This window comes from Seriola dumerili, unplaced genomic scaffold (genome assembly GCF_002260705.1).
Source record: "Seriola dumerili isolate Sdu_G_001 unplaced genomic scaffold, Sdu_1.0 BDQW01000468.1, whole genome shotgun sequence".
NCBI classification, from domain to species: domain Eukaryota; kingdom Metazoa; phylum Chordata; class Actinopteri; order Carangiformes; family Carangidae; genus Seriola; species Seriola dumerili.
In genome coordinates, this window is record NW_019174723.1 from 845620 (window position 1) to 865568 (window position 19949).

Consider the following 19949-nt stretch of genomic DNA (forward strand, 5'->3'; position numbering starts at 1 on the left):
AGCCGCGGCCCCAAAGAGTCCATCTATTGACACCACACTTGCCCTCCAAGCTGCAAAGGCTGACAGAGTGTAAGGGCCGCATTTCTCAGCATTCAGAGAAGGCCATATACAGACAGAGCTTTGATGACATTGGCATATTGAAGTGAGTCAACTTTGTTGCCTCTTAGATGTCACAAGGAATAAAATGATTATTTGTCCTGGCAAATTTAGTGTTTTGCAGTTGTGCAAACATGGACAAAACTGGGTTTTTTTCAATGCTAAAAGGTATGCTCAACAATACTTTGTATATGTTTCAGTTTTCTCATCGGAGGAAAGATGGTACAGTGTTCGAGGTGCCGGGCTGGGGTTGTTCGGTTAGGGGCACACAACCAAAGTGCAAAATCTCATGCACTCAGTGGGGACCTCCTTCATGGGCAATATTCAACATTAGCGTACATTATTTACTTTGTATTGTGGCAGCAAATTGAAAACACATACTGTCTATTGAGAGGGAAAGAGCTATAGTTTACTATGAAGGCAGTGATCATACTATTCTGGAGACATCCTTTTCTTATGCACCAATATGCATTACAGCATAGAATGGTAAAGTTCTGCATGCATTAATGTATAAACGTCTTTCTGATTTTCAGACTGAAACACCAAGCAAAGAGGCAATTATTGTCAGTGAAACACCGCTGCTGCAGTCTGGACTTTCCCAGGGCTTTTATATTCTAAAGAAGTTTCCTGTGTTTGGGCAACAGAGATCTCGGCAGAGACAGAACTGTCCAGCGAGAAAAAGCATTTATGCTTGTGCTACCACAACTGAAGGGTAGCACATAAAAGAGCCTGCTGCAATTGTGATGAAAATTTCTTATCCTTTTGGCACATAGCCTCAGCCTTTGTATAAACAAGGGTAACACAGCTTCAGAGATAAAACACTATACTCTCCAATCTGTTTCTTTTCTTTTCAATTTGATTATGGGTCTTGAAAAACACAAAGTTCAACCACATAGTTTCACAGCCCATCTCTCTTGCAGCAGAGGGAAGCCCTCACATGGGATGGACCTACAGGCGCGAGTTGTCAATGAGATACATGTCAGAGTGGCTCACACTTTCTTTTAGTTTGTCATCTTATTTTTTAAGTTTAATTTGAGTCTAGGTGCAATATTCTAATTATGGTGTGCCAATCACATTTTCCTTAGTCAAATACTCTGTTTGATATTGTTATGTAGTGCACCATGGTGTAAAATAAACCATTCACATGGATTTAACCTGTTCTAATGTTATGCTACGTGTCTTTTTGGAAACATAAACACTAATTATCTCAGCAAATATTATCACTATTATTTAGTTTTTCATTTAGTAAGGACCATTGCTTGCCTTCTTACCAAGAAGGTCAGAGTCTGCCACCAAGATTAGCATCTGCTGCTTGGATTTCACCGTCTGGCGGTCCACGGCACACTTGAGCAGGGATCCTCCAAACAGAACTAATTCAAAACAGCAATAAAACTATATTTTGTATAGGCCTATGGGTCTTTCTTTGGAGAAGATACGGAGAAAGATCATCCCAACGGGGATTACAAGTGTATTCGAGTCAAACAAGTGCATGCGTTTCTGCAGTGCCAGAAGACATCCCAACAACGCTCACTGATGTGGACCTAGGCATTATGGAGGGAGGCTCCTATCAAATTGACAACAAAATTAAGTAGTTAACAGCGTACATGTTGTGTAGTTCCGGTTGTTTCATGCCTGATGACTGTATATGGACCTATAAAACTGCCAATATAACAGTTGATTTGATTGGTAACCAATGACTGAAAAATTAACCTAAGTTGGTTTACAGCTATTGGTTAAAAGTAACCCCCACAGTTGACATTATAAGTGGCCAGTAAGGTGTGGCCTCTTGTCTGTGGTGCTTCAGGCTCTATGCCAGTGGTCAGAAATGCATCCAATCTATATTGGTATTTTTTTTTTTTAATGTGTGATCACTGCCTATTTTTTGCAAATTTACCAAAAAAAAATCTCCACTCTTTGCCCCTGCCCCTTTCAGAAAGCCTGTTCTGGCTTTTTACCTGCTATTGTTTTAGCTATTCATTTGTCAACTTGAGCATCAAAGATATCAATGCCCTGACTTTTTGTCAGTGATTTTATTCCAATATCTTTTGACTGGGCAACTAACATAACTCATAAGGCTAATACAAATACAAAATAAGGGTGTGTGGTGGCCTTTGAACCGATAGTGTCACAGGTGTTAAAACATTAACACAAGACTCATGACTCGACGCCCCCAATAGGACATGTTTCGCTCTCTTCTGGCTGGATCCTTATTGAGAAACAGTCTGCAGCAAATAGGTGGAAGTGTCCTGTACTGTTTGACTCTCAGCAAACACCACAGACTACCTGAGTGTATGTTTTGTACTGCAGTCCATAACAGTGCAAAGTTTTTTTCCATTTTTAGTCACGTGTGCCTCCAGATTGACTAATAAAACATGCATAAAGCTCATTGTCTGAACATGCTTCATTCACACTGAAGGATGTAATTGCGGTCGTCTAGGAAAGCCAATTACCACAACAGTAAAAAACACATTTGATTTTGAGTCAGCAAAATGTAGTTGGTTGCTATATTCAAGATGTCAAAAGAATTTTTACATTCAAGTATCTAGCACAAACACACATCACTACTCGCTGTTACTTCTTGATTATCTACAGATTTATTAATAGTCTGTAGCTCAAATTATGGTATTTTGGATCAGAATTACCATAAAGCAACATGGCACTAAGAGGAAAGCAGCAGAGCTCATGTGCAGTATGGCCCACTATGGGGGGATGTTGGACCCAGGCCTGTTTTCTGTCTGGTCAGTATTGTGCTTTCCTTTGCCACGTCTTACCATAATTGGCATTTGTTTAAAATCTTGTAATAGCAGGTTTAGAAATACAGTGGAATTTTTTGTGCCTATTTTGCTGAAGTTTTACACATCTTAATGCATCTAGTCCATTGCGTTTTACTGTGTGTTTTGTTTAGGCCTATTATCGACAGCATCGGTGAGGCTCACCTACTTCTTTCTTCTTTGATCGGAATGCCTATTTTGAAAGATTCAAGTGGTTCAGCAAAAGCAGCGCGCAGAGAGAAACAGATGAGGCCAGCCCAGAGGGGCAAAGGCGCGTGTGTGAGAGTTAGAGTTTCATAAAGTCACGGAAGTGTATATAATTTGAACCTAAGAGTTCACTAGATCAGTCACACAGCATTGACAGCACACCCGTTTCTCACGATTTTTTAAGGTCTCTGCCAGACTAAATTGAGTTTTTTGCATGTTTTTTATTTAAATTAGGGTCAAGAAGTATCCAATGCAAGTAATCCATTTTAGTTCCGTTTTGGCTAACTTCTTGATTTAATGGAGAAAAATGATTAAATATCTGTAGAGGTACCAATTAGTTATCTACATCAGCTACTAAGTACTGGAAACGTGTACAAGATACATCCACACTCATGTTTCAACTTTTAGATCCTTTATATAAATCCCATATCAAAGTAAAATATCACTACTTTTTGTAAGTAACGAGCCCTGCCCGGCTGGTGATCATGCGCATTTGTGTGTCGCGCTGTCTGGCCAGCGTGAGTCTTTGGCTTCCTTCACCACCTTTGAATCAGCGCCATCCTTTGCATCCTGTGATGTTTCAGTGACCTCATCTCTGCTCTGAACACCGTAACAACTTAATGAGGATTTAGGATTTGAGGGCCGCCCTAAACCTTTGAGATGAGGATTGAAAACTTCAGAGCGATTGTTAACACAAAGTCCTCATTCAGCATCAGCAGCCTGCTTGTGCAGACAGAGGGGTGTCGAGTGACAGGATGTCTCCTCTCGTCCCAGAAACTGCGCTCCGCACATCCAGAGAAATTCCAGTTGAAAGAGGAAAAGTTAGACAACGAAAAGAACTTCTTAGAAACCAAAACAGTGCGCTATGTAGTAAACCGGTGACTGCGAGTGGAAACGAGAAGGAAACCTCCAAAGGAGATTCCAAGGAACAGCGGGGGAGCAGAAGGAAGTGTTAAACCGAAAAACCTCCTTTCGTTACAACGCGCTCATCATGATGCGATCCGCCAGAGCCAGAGCGACGCGCTCACACTCAACGGCATCTATGAGTTCATTCATGGACACTTCCCATACTACCGACAGAACAGACAAGGATGGCAAAATTCAATCAGCCACAACCTGAGATCTTAATAAGTGTTTTCGTTAAAGTGCCGCGCCACTATGATGACCCGGGCAAAAAAGCAAAACTACTGGATGCTTGGACCCCTGCAGTGAGGATGTCTTCATAGTGCGCACATTCAGGGAACTCCGGCGCAGGGCCGCATCCTAGCTCCAGGGCCAAACTCGCTCTGAAAAGAGGCAGGGCGTCCGTCTGATTGTCCTCCGGCACTGCACCGACCTCACGTGTGACCTTTGGCCGCAGGGGTTCGTTTTACTGGCCGGTGCCGCCGTTTCTGCCCCTTGCAAACACCAGTGCGACCCACCTTGGCGCAGGGACTTATCTGAGCGCCTCATCCCCGCTTCTCCAAACCACGCCACATCGGTTGTTTCGCAGCGGTCCCGGCTGAGTGCTGCAAGTGCTGCAGAACGCCGACCGGTTCGTGCAGGACCGCACCAGGAGATGTCTTACATCGGGAGTCAGCTGCCGCGGCAATCCGCCGCCATCAGATTGGCACTGCCTGCACGCTTTTCTCCACATCCATCCCTTGCGTGCACACTGCGCTGTCGGCATCCGTGCTCTTTTAACATGATTTCCGGGACAGGCCAGCTACTTTACTCGCATTCAAATACCATGTTGCCGCACACTTTTTAGTCCAGGGCAGAGGACGCGCGCAACGACCAACTCCGTCTTCCGGGACAATTTTTTTCCAAGAGCGGCACTCAGACCTCGCGGGATTGCTGTACATGACTTTCCAAATTATTGCCCTCAAACTCAGTTTTCAAGCCCTCCTCCTCTTGGGAACTATAGAAAAATAAGTAACTACCTCCTAACACTCAAATCTAAGATTTAAAATAGGCCTATTAACTGTAGAATTTAGGATGATCAAAAGAAAAGCCAGAGCATTACACTTCAATGAGAGCCTGCAACGTTGAATTTATTAAAGTTTATGAAACGCCTGTTAATTATAATTGCCCTGCAATATTTGCGCCAATTTTAAATTCTCTGTTAGAAATATCTGAATTGGATCGAGCAAATGTTTTGCACTAGACTTGAAATATTATTTCTCAGACGGCGTGCTGTGCTAATTTGTGTCAAATGAACAAAAATGAGCTGATAAACAGCAATTGTAAGGTCTCACTGAAAAATTAAGTCAATCCTTCTAACACGAGTCATTTTAAAAAACATCTTTTTAGAAATATGTTTATTTGCGCAATTGTATTCAAAACACCATCAGTGTTACCAGGGACAGGCGTCAAAATTATTATTGTAAACTAATGGACACTTTATCCCTAGCTATCTGTTAGCTGAAACACATAACATCTTTATAAACACACACACTCTCTCCCAATTTATGTCAACATCATTATTTTTCACACGTCTTTTTTTTTTCTTCCCCTTTTTTGCTATTTTTTTTGCTTTTATGGCCTTGTGTTTTTATTTTGTCTTATATTAATGCTGATTTTGATGATGTTGACATATAAATGGAGAACATTTGTTGGTAAAATGTATGTGGTTTTCAGCTAACAGATAGGGCCTAGATCAGGGCATTAGTACATTTTATAATGCTTCTTATTTCCTATAAAAGGGTCTCTCTCGAATTCCCTAAGCAACACGTATTCTTATTTGTTATTTAGTGTTTTCTTTCTTTAATTTTATTTTTTTTGTTTTTTTTATTTATATTTATTTTTTTTTTTTTTTTTTATTTATGTTTTTATCTTTTTTTTTAATTTTTTTTTTTTTTTTTTTTTTTTGTTTTTTATGTCTTTTTTTTTTTTCTTTTTTATCTTTTATTTTTTTGTTGTTTTTTTCTACTTTGTTTTTATTTCTATTTGATCTCCACACTTTTTTTTTAATTTTCTTTTGTTTCTTTGTTTTTTTTTTTTTTTTTATCTTTTTTTTTTTTTTTTGTTTTTTTTTTTTTTATTATTTTTTTTTTTTTGTTATTTTTTTTTTATATTATTTTTTTTTTTTTTTTTTTTTTTATTTATTTGCTCTTTTTTTTTTTCTTTTTTCGTTTCTTTCTTTTAATTGTTTTTGTATTTACTATATTTCTTTTTTTTTTTCATAATTTTTTTTCTAGTTTTATTTTTTTTTTAATTTTTTTTTTACTGCTCTTTTTCATTTATTTCTTTTTTTTTTTTTTCTTTTTCTTTCTTTTTTTTTTATTTATTTTTTTTTTTTTTATTCTTATTTTTTTTTTTTTATTTTTGTTTTCTCTTTTTTTTTAATTCTTTTTTAATATTTTTTTAATTTTTTCTATTTTTATGCTATTAAATTTTTTTTTTTTTTTTTTTTTATTTTAATTTTTCATTTCTTTCTTTTTTTTTTTTTTTCCTTTCTTATCTTTTTTTTGTTTTATTTTTTTTTTTATAATCTTCTTTTTTTATCTTTTTTCTTTTTTTATCTTTTTATTTTTTTTTTTTTTTTTATTTTTTTTTTTTTTTTTATTCTTGTTTTTAGTCTTTTTTTATTCTTTTCCATGGTCTTCTTTATTTTTTTTTGTTTTTATTATTTTTTTTTTGTTTTTATCTTTTTTTTTTCTTTTTTATTTTTTTTATATTTTTTTTTTTTTTTATTTTTTTTTTTTTTTATTTTAGTTCTATGATCTCAGTTTTTTTTTTTTCTCTTTTTTCTTTTTTTTTTTTTTTTTTGTTTCTTGGGTGGTTGTTTTTTTATTTTTTTTTTTTTTATTTTTTTTTTTTTCTTTTTTTTTGGTTATTTTTTTTTATGTAGTTTTTTTCCCCATTTTTTGTATTTTTTTTTTTTTGTGTGTGTGTGTTTTTTTTTTTTTTTATCTAGCCATTTTTTTTTTTTTTTTTTAATTTTTTTACAATAGCATTGGTTGTTCTCACTTATTTCTGTATCTCGTGTGTCTCTTCTGCGAACTGTTTGATAGTGGCGAGGTGCTCAATGGGGTAAATAAAAAAAAAAATAAAATAAAAAAAAATACATGTTTTGTTTCATGTATTTCCACGCACCCAAGTAAGATTAGCGCCATTTTAACAAATGCAGGTGGGGCTTGCTTATGTTGTGCAGTCCAGTAGGCACTGAGGATGTTTGAATATCCTATAACTAAGGATGTTTTTCAGAATTAATTTTTCATGGCGAGCCTCTTCTTCATGTTTTATGTCCTCAGCTCTGAACTTCTGTATCTTTACCCTTTAATCATTTACCATCTAGTTAAGTTATCAACACATTATCATTAAACTATAAAATCAACAATTTGACACTTCTAAACTATGTGTATAAACTGCCTAAACTCTAACTCACTAATACATGAGTATATAACAGTGTCATCTGCTACGATGATATAACATTTGTCAAATACACACAATTATCTACTCAAAATTATATTTCTAATATCAGCTTTATATATCTCATATTATGAATCGTGTGCTATAGTATCATTTAACAGTAATTATGTGATATCTCGTCTCTTTAATATTGTCTTCCCCTCTGTCTCTTGCCTGTCTACTCTTTTTCCCTTCTTCCCAGGGTGACCTTGTGATTTCGGAGTGTGGCTGTTGACCACCACCTGCATTTCCACACTCCTCAGTTTGTCTGTTTGTGTATCTGTGAGTTGACAGGCGGAGGGAGGCAGGCATGGAGGGCAGAAACTGGTGGGTCCTGGGGAAGGGAGCACCACTGGGGAGCAGGATCTGGAGGGGGTTGGGGGGGGGGGTAAAAAAAAGTGGGAAATGGGTCTTTGCTGTAACATGATGTTTATTCTCGTGATGTATTTAACTGTAGAAGACAACAGAGGATTGTCTGTTTGGTTATACGAGAAAAACTTGAATACAAATACCAAAACATTCGTTGACGAACATTTAAGAGAAATCTTGTAATGGAAAAGACATTTATGAAGAAAAAAAATATTGTAGTAATATTTAACTTGAGAGAATGTATTTGTCTGTGCTGTGTAAATATCAACATGCTGATATATACGTATGATTATATGTACACAGTTGAATAATTGTGCACTCCATATTAGTTGTTATACAACAAATGTTGAGCACAGAGTTATTCAATTGCAATTACTTTGGTTCTGTTTAGGAGCTCACATAGTTTAGCCTTTGCCCTTAAATTCCCTTAGATTATTCATGCCACAATGATGGTTTTATGCATTCATCTCAGAATCTGTGAAAATCTTTTTTTCTTTTTTTTTCTCATGTGATTGCAAATGTTGAAGGGAAAACAGAAGAGAATTATTGATATATAAGTGAGCAGAAAAAGAGTAATATATAGTAGTAGCAGTGAATATATGATACCAGAAGGTTATAAGTAGGTTGTTTCAACTTTATTTATGTTTTTATATGTATTTTTCCATCAAATATCAATGTCGAGAGAGGGTGAACTCTTGTGATACACAGAAAATTTTGAATCCTGACATACAAAATCAAAACTAGCATATAAGGTTAAGAAAATTAGTGAGCATGGTTGCATCCCATATTTGCTGTGCTCTATAGTGTGCTGTCAGTATGAATATCGTGAGTCGGGGCAGAGAACAACAGTTTTAGCGGCGTGTGTTTGTTTATTTGTTCAGATTTATGTAAAGGCATCCAACAGATTTTGTCAGTGAACCTCTTCATGTTTTTTTTGATCGCCTTTTACTGTGGTCCAGAAAGTTGTAAGACAGAGTCATATAGTTTTTTAACTGGCGTTTCTATCACACTGTAATCAGTGACTTACATAACTCACATTAACATGAACCATAGGTAAAATGAGAATAAAGTATATTTACACTTTAAAGACCTTGGCTATGCCATGGTAAACATACGTTATCACGAGGCGGTCTGAACAGTATGTCTCCATAAATACTTCTCCATCCTCAATCCTTCTTTATCTCTTCTCTTTCTGAAGGCAAGCCAATTCACTGCACGCATCTTACACCTTATATCCTAAAGCATCCCTAAACATGTTTGAGAGGCCGAGGCTCAAAGCTGCAGGAAAGCATTAGACTAAACAGTGATACTGTGGTATGTTTGATCCATCTCAGTAGATACTGCACAGCACATACAGCAGCTCTGCTATATTCCACTCAAAGCACACAAGTGCTGCAATAATTACTTCTTTCCAGATATAAATACACCCTTCCTACCGCCGGTCCTCCGTTTGGATATACAAGATCGTGTTTGCCAAATGGTAAGAGATGTGTCTTGATTGGTAGTTTTTGCTTCCACAGTCTTCATCAGAATGAGTATCGTCCATCTCCAGTATATCAATCCATTGCACAACCTTGGTTCACTTGTATGTTTTTTTTTTAAATCAGGGTTCTTTGAGTCAGGCAGTGTAGAAGCACCTGACTTTCTCTCTTCCTCTAGTCCGCCCCACCTCTGTTTTTTTCTCTTCCTCTTTCATTGTAGCTCTTATAAATATGCTGAAATGAAATATACTCTGTTGTTAGTGGTGAATGATGTCTTGTGATACTCTCTACGCCTTTGGATAGTGCTGTGTTTATTGTGTATGATGTATACATATTAGTATTTATGATAATGATAAGTCAGAGAAAAAAAATATCCAAGACTCTCCAGAATTCTGCTGTATTCTTATTATATGGGATCCATGTGAAACAAAATGAAATAAACTTGAAATTATTCTGTTGAAGGTTAAAATGTGCACTTCTGTTCATAGGAGTTGATTGTCCATTTTTTTTTTCTTGGTTGAGTTGAGTTCACTAAAAGTGTATTTTGAAATGTTAATCAGTTTCATTAATATGCTGTAAAAAAGATTATCGTAAAAGTAAACACCAATTGTTGTTTTGTTTTTTGTTTTTTTACAATAAAATGTGCTATATAGTCTTCAGATAATTAGAAGGTTCTAACATGCTAAAGGTGTTCAGGTATTTTACTTGACTGGCCTATATTTGTTAGTGCAACAGCCCTTTAAACACCATTTCAGGCAGGCTGTGGATCAATATGTAAGTTAGCTCGATCAAAACTCTAAAAATAGCCCTTAAACTTTGTCAGTCTATGGTTTGGCCCAATTTGGTGAGGACTCTGGTACTTCCTATTGGTAATTGAATTAAGGTGTTAAATATAGTTAAAATATTCTATTATACAGTGGCTAATGTTTCTACAAAGACGTCACTGGATATAATAAACCCATAGCAATTAATGATGATCATATATTATAATTTTATGTCATACTGGGTTAATACGTGCATGCAAAGAGGTAGACGCCTATGTTATCAGTGTGCCGGTCTTATCAGTTTGTTGCTGTTGTTGCCAAAGCAGATACGGTTGCCTTTCCAAAATAAGTTTCTCGTAAAGACGTCTCACTGTCTATTCAAATTTACAACCCACTTCACTTCACTTACATCAGTAGCTGTCTCAGACAGACTGTAAATCCACACAGTTGAAAATAATATAACTGTACATTTACTTCACTTTGCATATAAATTAGAGGCATATAGTGTACGCACATTACACTACATTTATTTGGTCTGTAGTTTTTACTTTACTGATTCTATATACAAAATCATAATCAGCGTATAAAATATATGTTGTTATAGAATAAACTACCTATCAGTATAAAAATCAGTTAAAAAGGGTTTTTCTTTGACCAGCTACAACATTAAAATGTCACTTACACATTAATGTATCAACAATAATATTTGAATAATATAATTTATAAAATGATATAACACTGCATAATGACTGATTTTTCTTGTGATACTTTAAGTACATTTTCTGCTAGTACTTTATACTAGTGGGGGAAGAAATGCTGAGATCATTTACTTATTTTTTCTTACCAATATAACAATCTAAAAATACTACTGTCTTAATAATACTTCCACATTTCATATAAAATATTGTTTATTTTATCTTGCTGTGTTTCTGTTTGTGAATTGCTTGATCCATGGACCAGATGTGCCTTTAACAAATTATTATTATTATTATTATTATTATTATTATTATTATTATTGATACAAAATAATGCTAATAGATAAAAAATAAAATGGTGCTGTTCCTCCCTTATTTCCTGCACATCCACAAACCATCAGGGGTTTATTCTACATACACACAGTTTGGCCACAGACACTCATCATAATCTAACCTCAGTGTAGAGAAGAAACTCTTGTTGTGCCACCTCAATGAGAACTATGAAAACTTGCCCCGCCACTGTAACACCAGTGGGGCAACAAGTACTCAGAACATCCACAAAACGTCACTTTTTGCCACAGATCTTAAGAGTTGTGGAGTTTCCGAGTAGCCCCTGAAGGCAAGAGGGCAGCTCAGCTCGATGGTGCCCGGAACAGCAGCGGCTCCTCCTGAGACCAATGGGAGCCAACGCCCCTCTGTCAGTTCCTGAGCTCCGCCCTCCCTCCTCAGAGAGAAAGCAGAGTTTCCACAGAGCTGCTGTGGCAGTGACTAAGATCAACCAGGGCTTTACACCCGGACTTTTCATTGGAGAAGTTGATTCATCGGACTGGGGAGAAAAAAAAACAACAACGTTCAGCTAGCTTTAGCGGGAGCAGCAGCGGTCAACAACAACTGGGACTTTTGCTTTCGAAACGAAAGTTTTTATACCAGAAGCTGTTCGTCGGTTGGCGATAAGGCTCTTAAACGACACACAGCTGGTATAATAAGTTAGTTATTAAAGAATGGCTGATACAAACGCGTCCAGTTCTGGTGCCAACTGCCTGGAGAAGCTGAAAAGTTACTTGAGGACCCAGAAAGGGTTTATCCTCGCAGCAGAAATAGTAAGTTCACTGACCTGAGCAGCTAACGTAACTTTGAGCTACTGTGCAGCTTTTTTTGTTTTTTAAATGAATGGTTATAATTGGTGTGTGTAACGTTTGCTTAACTAGCCTGCAGCTAATCAGTATTTTATAAAGTGGGTTAATGTAGCCTCGGTGGTTGTTATTGATTTAATTTCTGTCACAAATGCTTTCTTCTTCAAAAGTGTCTAATTTTCAAAGGCAGTTTGGTTAGTAGGGAATGAAAAGCATGTGGCGTGGGGGTTGAGGGATCATGAACAGAGGTTAAGGAATCCCACCTGTCACATGTGCTCCACTGTTTCCTCATTTTGGCACCAAAGAGCCAAATGCTGAGTGCTAACGGCAGATGAAAGGTTATATGGGTTAACTCAGCCCAGTGACTGTTGTCAGGCATCTCGCTGTTCTCCTCATTACCACAGGCTGTATACTATTTGTAGGCAGAGAGGTAGTAGCCCAAATATGGGGAGGAGAAAATGCAACTGCAATGGATATTACATTCCTATTAGTATAAAAGCTCATAAAGTGACACACCCCCCCACCCCCCAACATAACATCATTGCACATCTTGCACACAAGAGGAGTAGAAACACCAAAGCAACGCCTTAGTCCTGTTGATAAATAGGTTTGCGGGAAAGTATTACCACATTCTTTCTGGGAATACTTCTTTATTTATACTGTCCTTGACCAGCATTTTCACATGATTGCCTTTGTTTGCATTTCACAGTGGTGTGCTCTCTTAACACGAGTCACTTTGACCTTAAATTCTTTACATACACTTACCGAAGTAACTTTCTTAAGTAGCCTACAGCTTGGAGGTACTCGTACTTTACTCTGCACCTTTGTACTTTTTCTACACAACATTTCAATGGCAAATGTTGTGCTTTTAGATTTTTACACACAAAATATATGATCCAGTTCTAAAATATGATGCATTGTTACAAATTAAACCGCAAAACAGTACATGAAAGAGTAAAAATTAGCTCCACCTTCATCAACGACAACATTTCAGTACCACTTGCATATCAACACCTCAATAATAATGCAGTACTTTTAGTTGTAATTGAGTCATTTTATAGTTTCCTATATTGCTTCTTTAACCTAAGTAAATGATTTGAATACTTCTTCAGGTTCTCAGCGTGCACATGCAGTGGCGTATTATCACATATCTCACAGTATCCTACAAAGCACTGAAAATGTTACTGTTCAACAGCATTATTACTCACCAAGTTTCCAAAACTGAGGAAAGCACTTTGTATCAGTGATGAAAAGCTCTGCCCTCATAACTCAGCGAGCTCATTATAAAGCAGGCTCTCAGATGTTCGTGGTCAGTGGTCCACCCAAGTTTTTTTTTTTTTTTTGGATGTAATGGAAATTCCAGGCCTTGTGTGAAGTTTGGCCCCGGGAGCAAAGAATGTGTGAATTGCTTAGCACACATCTCTGGTGTGCCATTCAAGGATATCTTCGTGCTTCACTGGACACACTCGATAGTTTGTTGTTTCCTCTCCCACTCAGGACTCCACTCTAAAGGAAGTCATCTGTGATGTTGGATGTCTGAAATAGTTTACAGTGCAGGGAGAGGGCTGTGGGAGCGAAACAGGAAGTCAAATGTCATTACTGCTCATTATGTCCAATATAGCAGGAAATAGGATATTTAACCCCCAGGAAACCAGGAATACTGATGTTTAAATCTTCCAGCTAGTGAACCAAATGCCTAATGGAAAAATGTAATTTTTGACTTCATGCACTCTCAGCAAGTTTTGACAGCAAGGTTTTTCCGTGCCTCGCCAGGTTACATCTAAAGTTATTCTCCGTTCTTTTACTCTCCCTGTCAGAGGCATGACCGTACTTGAACATTTGAAGCTGGAGAACAGCATACAGGTCACAGTCACACCCATGTAGTGCAATTTTCTGTTTGTCATGGAGCACCGCTAAGCCAGTAGTGATAAGTGGGGGATGAGTCATGCACTGAGTTAATCTTCCACCTTACTGTTAGTTTTATGAATATGAAGAGATCACACTGTCTCAGGACTGGAAACCATTTCCTGTTTGGTTTTCACCTTTTAGAAAATTCTTAATCAGAAGAAAGGGCCAAAGAGAAATAAGTTGAGGGAAATAGAGGGAAAGAGTGAAATGAGTAGACATTGAGCAAGAGGAGTGATGAAATGGAACCAAACTTTCCGTTTTCCCGTGAACACACATGATACACACTTTAGTGAGCCACAGCAAGCGCAAAAAACCGCCTCAAAATGTAAGTGACTTCCTTAGCAACTGTTGCTGTTTGGTTTGCCTCTGCACAACGGACTACCTCTTGGCTCTCATGTTGCTGCTGACTATAATTAGCCAACAGTTCACAACAATTTCTCTCCGGTCAGGTTAAAAGAGCAGCTCATTATACTGATGTGAATAGATCCTAGTTGGGATCTTTTAAAGCTGAGCCATGCAAACAGATCCGCCGCTGTGTGGAAAACATAAAGGTGTCGACATCTCAGAGCCTTTCTTGTTCTCAGGGACTCGTGTAGTGGGTGTTTCTCTGTGTGACGGCTGCTGCCCTCAGAGCAGCCTGCTCCGGCCTAAATAGAGCCTTCTTTGTGTAGGACCTTGGGCTCGGCCACCCCGCTACTCTACAGAGGCAGTTTGTGCCAGTCTCGAGAACACATGAACTACTGATGCATCTAGCTCGCTGTGCGTTTGTGTAACAGTTGCGGGTGAGGGGAGGGGAGGCAGCATTGACAGATGCAGGGCTGGTGTCGAGTCAGTTAGATCATGTGTGTATCATATAGACTGCAGTGATTTGACACTTGCCACTGAGTTGTGTGTGTCTGAGAATAAAACACTGCAATGTGCAAAGTGTGCTTTTTTTAAACGCACATCAGAATCAGAGCTGTTTTATTTAGTAAGCGTTACAAGAATAAACTATATCACAAGAAAGCAATGCAGATAAATGGGTTATATGTAATTACAGATGATATAATTACATATTTTACAAAAGGTCACAAGCTGATATAATATGTGCAGTGAAATTCAGGGTGACATACTCTTTGCCAAAAAGGATATTGTGCAAAAAAGAATAATTTGAATAAGAAAAAGAAATGCAGAATAAAAAAAATAATAAAAGGTCAAAGATACAAATGAGAAATATATGTAATGTAACTATTAATATGCTGTATTAGAGCTGCAACAATTAGTTGATTAATCAGTTAGTCAGGCAGTTGATCAACAAAATTAATCAGCAATTACAATAATCATTAACGTCACTTTTCGAACAAAAATGTGAGACATTTAATGGTTCCAGCTTCTCAAATGTGAGACTTTGTGGATTTTCCTCGTTTTACATTGTAGTCAATTGAATATTTGTCTGTGGTGTAGAAATTGTTTTAAAATGACAAAGTAAATGCTCTTTAGTGTCTTATAGTACATGATATTGTTAGACTTAAAAAGGCTTTAGGACTAAGTTTCTACTCTTTCGCAGCTGGCATACACTCACTGTATTAGAACACCTGTGCACCTGCTTATCCATGCATTTATGCAATCAGCCAATCAGATGGCAGCAGTGCAATGCATAAAGTCATGCAGATACAAGTTAGGAGCTTTACTGACATGATTGCTGGTGCCAGATGAGGAGAGTGGCAAGACTGGTTGCAGCTGACAGAAAGGTTATTGCAACTTAGTTGACCACTGTTTACAACTGTGGTGAGCAGAAAAGCTTCTCCCAATGCACAACATGTAGAACCTTGAGGTAGATGAGCTACAACAGCAGAAGACCACGTCTGGCTCCACTCCTGTCAGCCTAGAACAGAAATCTGAGGCTACAGTGGACACAGGATCATCAAAACTGGACAGTTGAAGACTGGAAAAGTGTGGTTTGGTCTGATGAGTCTGGATAACTGCTGAGGCAGCAGATGGTAGGAACAGAATTTGGTGTCAACAGCATGAATCCATGGACCCAACCTGCCTTGTGTCAACAGTCCAGCCTTGTGGTGGTGTAATGGTGTGGGGAATGTTTTCTTGGCACATTTTGGGCCCCTTAATACCGTTCAATCATGGTTAAATGCCACCATCTATATGAGTTTTGCTGCTTGCCATGTGCTTCACTTTATGGCCAAGATTTTCCATTTTCTAATGGCTACTTCCAGCATGACAGTGCACCATGCCACGGTGTACTTCAGTGGCCTCCCAAGTCATGAGATCTGAATCCAGTAGAGCACCTTTGGGATGTGGTAGAGCAGGAGATTCACAGCTGCCAAATCTGCAGAAGACTCTCAAAAGAAAGTTTCCCACATCTTGTGGAATCCATGCCACAAAGAACTGAGGCTATTTTGAGAGCAAAATGGAGGCCCTACCCAGTATTAGTGTGGTGCTCCTAATGAAGTGTCCAGTGAGGGTATGTCACTGTTGTGTGAGAGCATCTACCCACACAGTTTGACAACAACAAGCCTCTGAGCCGTAGGCTGCATAAGTTTATGATTTTTCCACATTGGCAGAATTTCAGTGGAATTTACTGAGAAAAATGCTCACTGCTTTTTTTTTTACCCTCATATGGAACGATACGACCTAGATGGAGCAAACGCTCACTGTAAATCTAACAAGAAAGCAGCGTGCGATTGGCGGAGTGCAATATGATCCGTACAGTTGTCTCACTTTGTTTATTTGCGTAGAAAATATTTTTTCTTGGCAAAAATGGTTAACATTATGTGGTTGTTGAATTGTGAACTGGCTGGAGTAAATGAAACAATGCTGGCTTTGTCGGAGTGATTTACTGTCTGACTGGCCTCGGCTATTTAGTGGACACAGATCTTTTACTGTTACTGGGCATTGAGATGACCAGTCCTCTGTCAGGTTAATTGCAGCTGATTTGCAAACTGTTTTAATCAAGTCATTGAAGTGTCATTGAAGTGTCAATGTCTAACACACAGGAGGAATTTAGGCAGAATCTGTTAGTTTTCTGAAGCTTTCTGGGATATTTTCATCATTCTGACATCAAAATCAACATTCTCTCTTTATTGTTTTTCCCACCTCCCGCTTTCCCTCTTATCACCCTTAGGTTCTCAGTTTAATCGTCCTCATCTGCTATGCTGCATCTACGTATGGAGGCTACTCCGCTGTGGCCATCTGTGAGATGATCTTCGCTATTGTCTTCTTCGGGATCTTCATGATGGAGTTGGACAAGCAGATCCAAGTGGTCAACTGGGTCTGGAGTGTGAGTATTCATGTTTCTTGCAACTGACATGCACAAACACATGTACACTAGTTGCACAATGCTTCATCGTCCGCTTCCTTCTTTTGTGCAGGATCTTTTCCGTGCTGGTATTGGTGCTGTACTTTACATCATCACTTCTCTGATTTGTATCATCGGAGGATCCCAGGATGGCGCTCGTATCGCAGGCGGGGTCAGTTAAGCCTTTGTGACTCAGCCTGAGTTTTTAACTGAATTCTGAAACTTTATAATCATGCAAGTTTCATTGTTTGTTTTGACAACCATGGTTCATAAGAAGCATATCAACGTAACTCTATCTCACGCTTCCTTCCTGTTTAAGTCAAGTGTTAACAGTTTGCCTGTTGCAGATAGATTTCTTCCCAACTGAGACAATAATTCATAATAAATAACCACAATAAATCACCACACGTCCTCTAGTTCAAGCAGGAGCTGTCCCAGACGCTATGACAGTTTTCAAATGTGTTTGATTTTATCGTAGCCAAAAACAGGCTGGAAAAAATGAAGAACACAGTGGCTTGAATCATACAAGCATCCATCCATATTTTGTTGTTTATTGAATGGTTAATTCATGATATTCAATAGTATTGTTCTTATTCTTTCTATTTTTTGTCGTATTTATTACAATTAGTTTATTCAGTTTTAATTGTGTGGTGTGGGATGTCAGAGAGAGTTGTGGTGATTAAAGGTAAATTTCACGTCTCTTTTCCCACCACAACATTCCTTGTGGCTTGTGTAAATGAGCTAATTTTATGCCTGTTCTTTTGTTTATGCATACTCCACATGTACTTGAGACTGAGCGCATCATGTCTACACATGAACAACTGATGCAACTTTGCCCCATAGTAATTTCTCACATTCCTTTTTTTTTTTTTTTTAATATCACAGTCATTTCTCCAGTTGGGGATTTCTCAAAGTGTGATGTCATAGTAATCGGTACACCACATCTGAGACAGTTTTGTAGTTTGTGCACTCTCAGATGACAGAGGTGTGAATGGGACAGAAGTTCTGACATTTTGAAAGTCTTGTAGTCTTCACTTTGCTTAACTGTGTAACGTATGAGAGATTTATTGTGGTATTTAACTGTGTTACAGGATTTTCACATATTGCCATTTGAATGTTTGCATTAATCACAAAAGTGGTGTTTTATGTGACCAGTGAATGGGACTATCATTGTGATTCTGATCCTGAGTTGTTGTTTCTTAGGTATTTGGTTTGATCGCTGGTCTGTTGTTTGCCTATGATACCTACATCATCTTCCTGCAAATCAAGAGCACCAGGCAGCACACAGCAGCTTCCACCGGTGAGAGCGACACGCATTCACTTTCGTGATACTCTCAAAATATGCTGCTGATGACAGTAATCTGCTTTATTTCCTATGTAGAACAACTTTCTTTCTCAAAAGTCTGATTTAAAAAAAAAAAATCTTTTTTTTTTTTTTTTTTTGCAGATGACAGAGTTTAAACACTCCAAGACACACGTACCTCTGTCAAGAATGCAGCAGAAGAACAAAAAAGGACATTTGTGCAGAAGTTAACAGAAGGGTGGAGCAGAGAGGACGATGGACAGTAAAATGAACAGGTCACAGTTTAATCAATGCCACTGTATGGTGTGAAGAGATTTGTTTTAGAGCCGCACCTGAGAGGAGGGTGACATAGCCAAAGTGAGTGGTACTGTACATCTGTGCCTGCGTGCCATACTATACACAATGAAACACCCCCTCAGAAACGTTTAGTCCACCCTCGATGTACCACTCATTACAAAGGGAAATCTGTAAATAACCAGTAATATAAAACTTTGGTTGATGTTGTAAAGTAGCTTGTCTAATACACATCGACTGTTAATGCACTGCTGTATTAAGTAGTAACTGTAATTTGGACCGAAGAAGTAACTGACACATGAATGGGTGCTTTAGGAATTGTTTAACATCATAATTGTGCTCTTCCTGAGTTTAATTTCTGTATTTTCACTGAGGTTTCTCAGCGGCTTAAAGATTTCCCTCTCTGTTATTTAATCATTGAGCTTTAGAGTGCTTCCTGTGTGACACAGTTCCTTTAAGTCTCATTCACAGTAACCAGTTCCTTCATCCTATTCATCTTTTATTCCTGAATCCTAAACATTTCAAGGAGCCTTCTTTCATTGATCAGGATCATTAGGAACTGTAGACATCCATTAACCATCAACCACATGTTCATTATTTGAGTTAGTGTCATCCTCCACTTTTACCTGTCTACTTTGATTCTTGCTCAGGTTGTTTTTTTTTTGTACATTTGTAACACATTGTTAAGGTGCAGAATGTTTCTCTGCTGTCACTTTTTACAGTCCAGTAGTAAAGTCCAGTTTTATTATAATATTTTTTGAATGCATATGGCAGATCAAGAAAAAAAATAATTTCTAAAGAAAAATCACATTTGAAATTTTATTATATGAATATCACAGTTTTAATATGTTGTGTAACTGTTCCTGGTGGTTATTTGTCCAACTAAAACATTGCCTTATTTTATTTTATTTTTTTCTAACAGGCTTTACAAGTTTGTAATTTCAATATTCAAAGCAGCCATGCTTTGGGAAATAAAAGCCATTGTTACTGCAAAGAAAATCTGTTTTGTGGCTTAAATTGTACACTAATCTCCCACACTGCACAATCCTAGTGTTAAACAACAGCTTTACAGCAACAACTTCCTTTGCTTGCATGTTTCTGGATGTTTGGCCTAACTTGTCTTCTATCAGATTGCCACTAGATGGAGGCAGACTGCCATTCATTAAATGAAATGACTTGCTTGTTAAAAGCCCCTGCCTCATCAGTTACTGGGGGAATTAACAGTGAAAAATATCAACATTGTT

General features: G+C 37.7%; 1 protein-coding gene and 1 pseudogene across 1 annotated transcript; both read left to right on the top strand.

The window, feature by feature from the left end:
* Positions 1-3734: 3734 nt before the first annotated feature.
* Positions 3735-5023, top strand: LOC111234858 (annotated as a pseudogene).
* Positions 5024-11488: 6465 nt separating this feature from the next.
* On the top strand, positions 11489-18648 carry plp2 (proteolipid protein 2). Its single transcript, XM_022763469.1, has 5 exons — positions 11489-11875; positions 16935-17090; positions 17182-17280; positions 18312-18408; positions 18556-18648. The coding sequence occupies exons 1-5, from the start codon at positions 11777-11779 to the stop codon at positions 18567-18569; spliced, it is 465 nt and encodes a 154-aa protein (XP_022619190.1). The 5' UTR covers positions 11489-11776; the 3' UTR covers positions 18570-18648.
* Positions 18649-19949: the final 1301 nt, after the last annotated feature.